Consider the following 12,184-nt stretch of genomic DNA (forward strand, 5'->3'; position numbering starts at 1 on the left):
TTGAAAACTGACACATAAAATATGTGTGTGTGTGTGTGTGTATATATATATGTGTATATATATATATAAAATATTCAAGCCAAACCTAAGTTGTACTGGTTGGACATATTCCTTGCGAAATCTTTTAAGGTCTGCACTGATTGGCTGCTCGCCTTTCTCTATTGCCAATTTGTCTGCATCAGTAGGTTCTGGCTCTGGAATTTCAAACCTAAGAAGAAAAGCAAAAGGAGAAAAATCCGTTCATACATAGTGAAAATACAAGGAGGAAAACAGCAAGCAACCTTCTTTCCTACCACTTCCACGAAAAGTGGATTACTGTTAAACTTCCCTTGAGGTATGATATACTACAAAAAACTGTCCTTTGGCTATACAAAACTGACGTTTTGTATTCTTACTTTTATAAAAACTAAAGTTTTGTCTTTTAGCACTGATAATACAGAAAAGGTCCAGGGAAAAGACCCAAGGAAAGAATTCATAAGGAATTTAAAGAACATGACAGAAATTGCTTATCTAACAATGTCTTTAATATTTATATTATTAAAATGAAAGTAGGCTAATAAATTTATTTAAATGAGTACAAATTCAAAGAGAGGGCCAAAACCGAATATTTAACAATATTTAAATAATTTACCTAAGTGGATAAGATAAAGATAAAAAACCTTGCTCAAACATAGGAAATACAGCTAAACTATAAGTCTAACATGTGTGCTTTCCTTATTCTGGACATGGAAACAACTAAGTAGATCTTCATAGCACATTACACTGACTCAGTCTGGTAAATTTAGTTTGATAAAACAACATAGTGATAGAGATCTAGAATTATATCTTGATAATACAGTTAATAAGCTTTGGTATAATAATAAGTTTTAGTAAGTTTTAAAACGTAAAACTAAAAATCATTTTGGAGTCCAGATTCTACATTTTAAACTATAAAACATTTAAAATGCCACTATAATACTAGGTAAAACAAATTCAACCCAACACTAATTTTTAAAAGTTAATCATAATAAAGGAATTGCTGATTTTTTAGGTTTAATAATGATATCTGATTATTAAAAATGATCCTGTATTTTCTAGAGATACATAGAAAAATATTTATAGATGAATTATGTTGTCTAGGATCTACTTCAAAATAATCATGGGGTGGGGTGTTTAAATTTGTAGGGAAACAGAGGAAACAATGAGTTGATAATTACTGAAGGTGGTTGATGAATAAATGGGTTTATTATATTCTTGTATCTGCTCTTGTATATGTTTTGAAAGTTTTCATAACAAGTTTGTTTTAAAAGTGGAAAGTATTTGGCAAAGTAGTCTACGGTCCAAAAAAAAAAAAAAAAGTGGTAAGTAGAAAAGTCTCTTTTAAGAAAGTATTATTTTATTACACAGAACAATATTCATTAAAATATAGTGCTTTCATCCTCTAAATTAGTCTTTCTGATTACCACTTGAAATATTTCTAAGAGCTGAAAAGATCTGTGTTATAAACAGATTTTAGGGAGTACTCCATTTGAAGAGAATAGTAATACTGTCAATTTAATGCCAAATAAAATATGTTCAATAATTAACTTGAGTATTTATTAGGTACTAGGCACTTTACAAAATACAGTTAATTTTTCACAAAATGTCAATATAACTGAAATACACATTTTTCTTACCGTTCAATCAGTAAGCTCAGCAATTCCTGTGGTTTACAAAATGAACGATATGTGGTAAGAAAAGTACGAACAAAATTGGGATCTGAAAAGGCAGAGCATAAAATAGGTTTCATGTTTAATGTATTCAGTTTAATTAACTCAAAGTACCATATTTGGAGGCCTTCCTCCCTTTTTCTTTTTACTTTGGCTCCTCAGATTGTGGCTTTTCCTAACAATCATGGTACTGGCAGGATACCATGGTATCCCTGCCATACATAGAGAAATACTGACATAGAGAATATACTATGGTATATCCTTAATAAGCGAGGATTGTTTTCAAATTTGAAATTCATGAATATGGCTGGGTGCGGTGGCTCACGCCTATAATCTTAGCACTTTGGGAGGCCGAGGTGGGCGGATCACGAGGTCAGGAGATCGAAACCATCCTGGCTAACACGGTGAAACCCCATCTCTACTAAAAATACAGAAAAAAAAAATTAGCCAGGCATGGTTGCGGGCGCCTATAGTCCCAGCTACTCGGGAGGCTGAGGCAGGAGAATGGCGTGAACCCAGGAGGCGGAGCTTGCAGTGAGCAGAGATAGCGCCACTGCACTCCAGCCTGGGCAACAGAGCAAGACTCTGTCTCAAAAAGAAAAAAAATTCATGAATATGCATATTTTATGAATATTTATTCAATAATTAATGAAGTTAACAATATTACATTTTTACCTTCTCTTATTTATTCCTTTTGTTTTTGCAGTATTTTTATATTTTGGAGGCAATCCATTTTTTTCCCCAAGCCTCAAATATTTTTGAGCATCCTTAAAAAGCTTTTGGATCCCAGGCCCTAGGTCAGCAGTTGTAATGAGTTTCACATACCTGCATACATATGATATGTTAACCTTTCAATTAATTTCACTACAGTTCCTCCTTTAATAATGGGGATGCCACTTCTACTTTGCAAGTTGTCTTCAAAAACAATGTTTTCCTCAGAGTCTTTTACTACAAAACGATATACTTCAGGACTTGGTAATCTCAGTGGTTGCTCATTTTCTTCTTTCAATAATACTGAATCTAACATTCGATCTAGAGTACTACGATAATGAAGAGAAATAAGGGCTGCCATCCAGTTGTTTTTTTCTTCAGCAGACTTAGCAGCAAATATTATGCTGTTCTCATCTTTGGATACTAATTCAAATGCATGCTTGTACTCACAAGTATCTTCTTTATCACAAATTTGTATTTTCCTCATGACAAATTTTTCTTTTAACCTGTATTCTGCACTACTGTAACCTGGAAGCCGAGTCTGGCCATGATTAGGTTTACAACTGATCATTAAGCCATCAAACAGAAAAATATGCCGTTCATGTTTGGCACCGATTCTTGTCAATGGTCCCTCCATAATGAATTCATTACAACACTGTCCAATATCTTTGCCTTCCCATCCATCAATATTTTTCTGAATTTCATTCATTTTTTTGATAGCCAGGTGTTTGCTTCTTAATTGGTGACTATAAAAAGGGCAAACAGGATCTCTAGAAAAAACAAACAAACAATATAGCTTATTCAATAGCTAGCAACCCAAATGGTTTCAAGCATAAACCATCTCAAATCAAGTGAGTAAAATATTAAATAACCAAACAGTAGCTTTTACGCACAGCATTTAGTTCTAACTTTGCCACTAAATAATACAGCCCTCAATTTCATTACTATGAAAGAGAAGTACTACCGGCTCTATAAGAACTAAAATTACAAAAAATCCTAAATTTCTTTCATAGATTATATTTTTAAACATTTATTAAGTCTATCCTAATAATATAACAATGCTAATCTTTTTTTTTTTTTTTTTTTGGAGACGAAGTCTCGCTCTTGTCCCCCAGGCTGGAATGCAATGGCACGATCTTGGCTCACTGCAACCTCCCCCTCCCAGGTTTAAGTGATTCTCCTGCCTCAGCCTCCTGAGTAGCTGGGATTACAGGTGCCTGCCACCACGCCCAGCTAATTTTTGTATTTTTAGTAGAAATGGGGTTTCACCATGTTGGCCAGGCTGGTCTCAAACTCCTGACCTCAGGCGATCTGCCCACCTTGGACTCCCGAAGTGCTGGGATTATAGGCGTGAGCCATCGCGCCCAGCCAACAATGCTAATCTTAAGACTAGGCTGGGTTGGCCAGGTGCAGTGGCTCAGACCTGCAATCTCAACACTCTGGGAGGCCAAAGCAGGCAGATCACCTGAGCCCCGGAGTTCAAGACCAGCCTGGGCAACATAGCAAAACCCTATTTCAACAAAAAATACAAAAATTAGGCAGGTATGTTGGCATGTGCCACCCAGCTACTCAAGTCCCAGCTACTCCAGAGGGTTGAGGCAGGAGGACTGCTTGAGCCCAGGAGGTTGAGGCTGCTGTGAGCTGAGATCACATCACTGCACTCCAGCCTGGGCAACAGAGTGAGACCCTGTCTCTTAAAAAAAAGAAAAAAAGGCTGGGCGCAGTGGCTCACACCTGTAATCCGAGCACTTTGGGAGGCTGAGGTCAGGAGTTTGAGACCAGTCTGGCCGACGTGGTAAAACCCCGTCTCTACTAAAAATACAAAAATTAGCTGGGCATGGTGGTGGGCTCCTGTAGTCCCAGTTACTTGGGAGGCGAAGGCAGGAGAATCACTGGAACGCAGGAGGCTAAGGTTGCAGGTTGCAGTGAGCTGAGATTACACCACTGCACTCCAGCCTGGGCAAGAGAGACTCTTTCTCAAAAAAAAAAAAAAAAAAGGAAAGGAAAAGGAAAAAAGAGAGTAAAAGACCAACATAAAAGTATATAAAAGTATGACAAGCACAACTTTCAATAATGTAACTATCACAATAAATCACACTTCTTTGAAAACCAGGCATCAGAGACAGCAAAGTAAGCAGAGGCATTCACATTTTCAACACTTTGGAATTACCCAGGTCGACGTCTAGGTGAATACTGCTTGTAAATTCGGTCCATGCTACCTTGGAGATTCATGAGAGCAGTAATAGCTTGGTTCAAACATTCTCTGTCTTCTTGTTCTTCACTACATGCTTTCAATTGCTAAGAAAAAACAGAAAGAAAAATCAAAACTGCATTGTTTGATTCTTCCCCCAACTTTCTAGTAATAGAGAAAGCAGCAACAAATATTATCAACTCTAAGTTAATTTTATATATACTTAATAAAAACAGCTATAATTTTATATATACCTACTGACCTCTCAAACCAACCCTCTTTCTTTCTTTTTTTTTTTTTTTTGAAACAGGATCTCACTCACTGTGGCCTTGAGCTCCTGGGTTCTAATGATCCTCCACTCTCAGCCTCTCAAGTAGCTGAGACCACAGGCGAATGCCACCACACCCAGCTAATTTTTAAAATTTCTGTAGAGACAGGGTCTCGCTATGTCTCCCAGGCTGGTCTTGAACACCTGCTCAAGCTATCCTTCTGCCTCTGCCTCCCAAAGTGCTGGGATTACAGGTATGAGCCACCAGGCCTGGCCCAACCTTCTTTCTATAAACATAAACACAATACAGATATAAACTAACATGAGCATAGTAATCAGGAAAAAAAAAGCAACTGTAAAAACCATTCGGACATTTTATTTTTATTTTTTATTTTTTTGAGACAGGGTCTTACTCACTCCATCACCAAGGGTGGAATACAGTGGCAGGGCTAACTGCAGCCTCGATCTCCTGGGCATAAGGCTTCCCAAGTAGCTGGGACCACAGTTGCATGCCACCACATCCAGCTAATTTTTTTATTTTTATTTTTTGTAGAGATAGGGTCTCACTAGGCTGGTCCCAAACTCCTGGACTCAAGCTATCCTCCCATCTCTGCCTCCCAAAGTGTTGAAATTACAAGTGTGAGCCACTGTGCCAGGCCATATTTTCCAAACATATTTAAAAAGTTTAAAACATCTAAAGCATGAAGCTTACAACTTACTTTTATTCATTAGCAACTATGAATAGAGAAAATAAGTAACTATAAACTATTTCATATTCTCTAATGATTACTTTGTTTTAGCAATTTCAAGTTTACAAATCTTTGTTATATAACATAATCAAGTGTACTAACTTATAACACTTCAATCTATCATAAACTTTTCCGTAAACAGCATCTCTCAAAGGATTCCACTGCTATTTTTTACAATATGAAATGTCAAGAAACCATGAAAATTAATTCTATCTCAACCTTTAGAAGATTTAGAAACTGACTTATTAATCCCTAAAACTCTGGTTCTATTTCATTTGCCCCAAAATGTTCTCTTGTATTTCACTCTCAGAAAGAAAGCAAATTTACTTATAATAAATAATTCAGATTGTATTGTATTGTGCTCCAATGTTTTGAATTTTTTTTTTTTTTTTGAGACAGGGTCTCACTCTGTCACCCAAACTGGAGTACAGTGAGGTGATCATGGCTCACTGCAGCCTTGCCTCAACCTCCTGGACTCAAGTGATCCTTCCATCTCAGCCTCCCAACTAGCTAGAACTACAGATGTGTGCCACCATGCTTGGCTAATTTTTTTTTTTTAATTTTTCTGTAGAGATGGGGTCTCACTATGCTGCCCAGGCTGCCCTCAAACTGTTTTAATCTTTTGAAAGAAGAGTTCAAAGTGGAACATCATATAGATATTATATATATTATGTATTTATAAATATATATTTATGCAAGGATATGGGGAATTATGATCACTTCAGAAAATTTTTAAAAACTTAAATCTATTTGGCAATCTTAAACTAACTTATTAGAGATTTTGTGATAAATTAAAATTTTCCTTATATTCCAAGAGCAATCTCAAAAGCATTCAGCAATAGTTCCCTTTCCTCAGCAAAGAACTAACTGGTTATTGTTTGACAACTTTGTCCATTACCTTTTATTTATGTCTTAGAAATTAGTCTCTATATGAAGCACAGAGCCATTTGATTTTATTTCAAGACACATGTAGAGGTCTTGTCATCAAGAGATTAGCAACATAAATAATGTAAATGACTATCATTAGAAGTAATACCTTAATCTCTAGACTAAGCAATAGAAAGGATGGAAGCAAAGTCAAAATATCATAGAAAGTTTGAAAAAGGATCTGTGCTTGGTTATTCCGACTTCTACAGGTGAAAGTTACTGGCAAAATCACTTATTTTGCTGCTTTAAAGATTTCTTACAGAAAGTCTTCTCAGCTCCACTCTAAAATATTTCTTTAATAAATATGAATGTTGATGATATCAAACGCTTAATTAGAACTGTTTTATTCTTGTTTTTGTTTATCCAAATATCTAAATTATCACCAGTAGTGATATCCCACCAAAAAGGTATGATTTTCATTGTCTACTTGGTCTTAAGGCTGCTCAAACTCTTCCACGTGTCATTTTTAAATAACCATGTAATAATTATAAGCTGTAAAGGAGAACAAAATTGAGGATATTTAGAGTGGGATTTCCTGGTAATGGAAGTATATTAAACAACGGCTCTGTTTGGCATAATAATCCGATAATTTGCTAAATATTTCTTGAATTTTCAGCAGTGAGATTTGATAAACATCATATTAATGAATATCCAACTAATATTCTACAGATACTTAAAAGAATGTGTTCCAAACATCTTACACAGAAATTACTGGGCCAGGCAAGGTGGCTCACACTTGTTATCCCAACATACTGGGAGGCCAAGGCGGGCAGATCACTTGAGCTCGGGAGTTCAAGACCAGCCTGACCACATGGAGAAACCCTGTCTCTACAAAAAATACAAAAATTAGCCGGGCATGGTGATGTGCACATGTAGTCCCAGCTATTTGGGAGGCTGAGGTGAGAGGATGACCTAAGCATGGGAGGCAGAGAATACAGTGAGCTGAGATTGTGCCATTACACTCCAGTCTGGGTGACAGAGAGAGACTCTGTCCCCCACAAAAAAATGAAAATAAAAATAAAAAATACAAAAAAAAATTAGCTGGACGTGGTGGTGCATGCCTGTAATCCCAGCTACTCGGGAGGCTGAGGCATGAGAATCACTTGAATCTAGGAGGTGGAGATTGCAGTAAGCCAAGATAGCACCACTGCACTCCAGCCTGGGTGATAAGGCGAGATTCTGTCTCCAAAAAAAGAAAGAAAAAGAAAAGAAAAATTGTTTGAACTATGTGCAAACAAGTAATGTACTTTCATGCCCCCATTCGCTTTCTACACAACAGTCTCTGACCTCCTTATCCACCTGGTGAATTTAGCCACTAGGATACAGTTGAAATGCTTCCTCTTGAAGATGCCTTCTGATTATGCCTTTTCCCTCTTAAATTTTTTCTTTTGAAATATCAAATTTATAGAAAAGTTGTAAAAGTAACACAAATAACTCCTGTAATACTCTGAATCACCAATTTTTAACATTTTGTCACATGCTTCATCATTCTGTGTGCCAGTGTGTGCAGATCGTTTTTTTAGTAGTTGTGATACTATCCACTCAGTTCCTTCCAGAGGAAGGGGGACTACGGCTGAATGGTTTTGTGGTAGTTTTTGGAATATAAGGAAAAGTCAAATGTATCACAAATTACTCTCAAATAGTATCATTCTCCTTTACTCCTTTAATATTTCTCATAGCTCATCTTACAACAAGGATTTTCTTTTACAGAATCACAGTATAGTGATCAACTTCAGGAAATTTAACACCGAGTAATCTACTGCGTAATCTAATCTATAGTGTATATTCCAATTTTGCCAACTGTTTTAATAATATCCTTTAAGGTAATATTTTCCCCCAAAACAGGAACTGGTCAGTGAAGCACTAAATTATCATGTTTCTATTGTCTCTTTTATTCTGGAGAGTTCCTAAGCATTTGTCTTTCATGACTCCCGCAAAAAAATAAGGACACACACACGCGCGCACACACTGTTCTCTCTCTCAGTAGGACGAATATCCAAAACCATTATGTATTTTTTTTTTTACTTCACTGAACAAAGGAAAAATCAATAGGAATTTTTTTCTGCCTTCCCTAAGCAGAGCTAGTAACTCCTGCTTCATTGATCTCATAGTACTACCTCTATTAGGCTCTTATAATATTGTAATTTGTTTGACATCTATTTTCTTCACTAAATTGTGAACATCTTAATGCCTAGGGACATGTTTTATTCCTTTTCAGTTTACCTGCATGTGGTAGGTATCCAGTAGGTGGTTGTCAGAAGTAACTGGAATAAATGACTACTGTATGATTTTGTTAAGTATTTAGACCAATAATGAATGTTTTTTGAGCTCTGCTCTGTGCACGCTGTTTTATGCATTAGCTTATTTAATTTTTATTACAACTCTGTAACACGAGGTACTATAATCATATGTTACAGATGAAGGAAATGAGGCACAGAGAAATTAAGTAATTTGCCCAATATAAATAGGAGAGTTTATATCCAAACCCAGGAGCTCTGACCCCAAAGTCTCTGCTTTTTTGCTACACTAATACCCCGTGGCTCTACCATGACACCAGACACAGCTACGCAAAACACTGGTCTGTGTCTAAATCTGATGACCACTGAGTTGAAAGGGATTCTTTCTATGTTGAAAACAAACTGGATAACTACTGAGTTTAAGAAATAAAATGAAATGAGTGTACTCTGGAAAAGAGGTCAAAGAGAAAAGATACCCTTGCTATATATGCTTAAAATTAAAAATAAAAGTGATTGTTTATTAATGGGTAATATCTTTTCTTTTTCTTTGAGATAAAGTCTCACTTTGTCAACTAGGCTGGAATGCAGTGGCACGATCTCGGCTCACTGCATCCTCGATGTCCCGGGTTCAAGCGATCCTCCTGCCTTAACCCCCCAACCCCCGAGTAGCTTGGACTACAGGCATTGCCACCACACCCAGCTAACTTTTGAATTTTTTGTAGAGATGGGGTTTGGCCATGTTGCCCAGGCTGGTCTCAAATTCCTGAGCTCCAGCAATCCACCTTCCTTGGCCTCCTAAAGTGCTAGGATTACAAGCATGACCCACCGCGCCTAGCTTTAATGGGTAATATCTTATGAACCTAGCTGAAGAATATATTCCTTGCTACCTGATACTCATCATTATCCTTAGTTGTCTATAAGTGTATCCTGTCCAAGATTTTATATTTCATGTAAGTTTTTTCTTAACTCTGTATGAGACTTCACTGAAATATTTACCCTGCTTTTCTTGAAACTCCTACCAAATGCTACATCTACTATGGACATATGTGCCCACAGCAAGGGGAATTTCAATAAATTATGAATTTGTCTCTAATTCACTGTACTAGGAGTTCAGTCTAGGTGTGAAATAAAACATGTAATCAATTCTTTTTTATTAGTAATAAACTCTCTAGATTTTCATCAGAGTGGAGTTGGTAATTTGGTGGGAAATTAAATCCATTAAAACCTATGACTAGGCTGGGCACACGGGCTCATGCCTGTAATCTCTCCGCTTGGGAAGGTCAAGGCAGGAGGATCACTTGAGGCCAGAAGTTTGAGATCAGCTTGGGCAACATAGCGAGACTCCCTCTCTAAAAAGAAATAACCTAAAAACCCCAAAACAAACAAACAAAAAACCCGTGATCATATTTCTTTACGTGCTTTTTTAAAAAAACACTAACTTTAAAAAAAAAACACGTAAGAAAGTTAACTGTTATTAACTTTCTTTCATATGTACCTGAATCATATGTCAGTACTGAAAAAGTAAATATGTAGTAAAATCCTCTTTATGGTCTTTTTTAAGAGTTGAGAGATTTCTTTCAATAGAGATTGCAAGCTCTTTATGTTATGAATATACTCACACACACACAAAAAGAATGACAAAGCAAGCCTGGGCAACATGACAAAACCCCTTCTCTACAAAAAATAAAAAAACAAAAATTAGCTGGGTATGGTGGCATGCTCTTGTAGTTCTAGCTACTCAGGAAGCTGAGATGGGAGGATTGATTGAGCCTGGGAAGTCAAGGCTGCAGTAAGCCATGAATGGGCCACTGCACTCCAGCCTGGGCGACAAGAGTGAGACTCTGTCTAAAAAAAACAGGAATGATAACAAGCAAATGTTGCATAATGTTAACAACTGGTAGCCAGGCGCAATGACTCACACCTGTAATCCCAGCACTTTGGGAGGCTGAGGCAGGAGGATCACCTGAAATCAGGAGTTTGAGACCAGCCTGGCCAACATGGTGAAACCCAGTCTCTACCAAACAATACAAAAATTAGAATGGCGTGGTGGTGTGCACCTGTAATCCCAGCTACTTGGGAGGCTGATGTGGGAGAATTGCTTGAACCCAGGAGGTGGGGGTTGTAGTGAGCCGAGATCTCACCACTGCACTCCAGCCTGGGTGACAGAGTGAGACTCTGTCTCAAAAAAAAAAAAGAAAAAAAAGGTGAGTCCAGGTGAAGGGTGCTCACCACTGTTTCTGTAACTTTTTTCTGTTTTTCAAAGTAAAAGGTAAAAAAATATTACCTATAAACTCAATTGTTTCATATTGAAATACTGGTTGATCTTCCTCAATGAACCTCATTGAAGTTATTACTAAGTTTTCCTGTTAAGCTTTAAACTAAATTAATTCCTCTTGAGAGAGAATAATTTTTATTCTTTCCATTACTAAATTTCCAAGGAATGACCAGGGAGTTAGGAGAGTAAGAGAACATTACTTGCCTTTGAATAAACCAGTTCTGAAATGAGAGAGTTAACATGTCCTTAGTAAAAAACGACAGACATAGATTATTTTCTGAGATAAGGTCTTGCTCTCTTGCCCAGGCTGGAGTGCCGTGGTGTGATCTCAGTTTATTACAGCCTCCAATTCCTGGGCTCAAGTGATCCCCTCATCTCAGTCTCACAAGTAGCTGTGACTACTGGCATGCATTACCACGCTCAGCTAATTTTAAAAATTTTTGTAGAGATGAGGTCTCACTATATTGCCCAGGCTGGTCTCAAACTCCTGGGTTCATGCCATCCTTTCACCTCAGCCTCCCAAAGTGCTGGGATTACAGACATGAGCCACCGTGCCTCGCCTATATACCTTCTTAGAGAAATGTCTAAGTCCTTTGCTCATTTTTTTAGTCAGCTTGTTTTTGTTGTTGAGTTGTAGGAGTTCTTTATGTATTCTGGATAAGAATCTTTTATCAGATATATAATTTACAAATATTTTCCCATTCTATAGAATGCCGTTTCGTGATACTGTTTTGGCTCAGTACTCATCCAAAATAAATTCTGTCTCATGTTAAGCCTACTTTGGGATGAGAATCATAAGAAAGAAGGCTGGACTAGTGTGACTCAAAGGTTATTACATCCCTTTAGTAGTAGAAAACACAATCCTGGAACAGTTTTAACCCACTGTTTTAAAGTATCTGCTTTGGTGATATACCAAGAGAGATTTATTCTTGGATTTAGTGTTTAAATATTATTTTTTATTTTCCAAAATCAGATTTATGATAAAACAAGACGGAAAAACAACTATATGACAAGAAATTAGAGGATACCATATATAGTTACCTAAAATTATTTCAAAGTACATTGTTAGGCCTGGTGCAGTGGCTCACGCCTGTAATCCCAGCAGTTTGGGAGGCCAAGGCAGGCGGATCATTTGAGG

At 37.0% G+C, this 12,184-nt stretch overlaps 1 protein-coding gene across 6 annotated transcripts in view; it reads right to left on the reverse strand.

Moving 5' to 3' along the window:
• Positions 1 to 12,184, reverse strand: part of SOS2 (SOS Ras/Rho guanine nucleotide exchange factor 2) — a 112,833-nt gene that overhangs the window by 38,114 nt on the left and 62,535 nt on the right. For all 6 annotated transcript variants that reach the window (XM_016926049.4, XM_024348721.3, XM_063793337.1 and 3 more), the window contains 4 exons: positions 4,570 to 4,697; positions 2,514 to 3,169; positions 1,656 to 1,737; positions 86 to 208 (listed from right to left, as the gene is read on the reverse strand). In XM_016926049.4, coding sequence (XP_016781538.2) covers positions 86 to 208; positions 1,656 to 1,737; positions 2,514 to 3,169; positions 4,570 to 4,697 — 989 coding nt within the window. The remainder of the gene's footprint in view (positions 1 to 85; positions 209 to 1,655; positions 1,738 to 2,513; positions 3,170 to 4,569; positions 4,698 to 12,184) is intronic.

This window comes from Pan troglodytes, chromosome 15, assembly GCF_028858775.2.
Source record: "Pan troglodytes isolate AG18354 chromosome 15, NHGRI_mPanTro3-v2.0_pri, whole genome shotgun sequence".
Taxonomy (NCBI): domain Eukaryota; kingdom Metazoa; phylum Chordata; class Mammalia; order Primates; family Hominidae; genus Pan; species Pan troglodytes.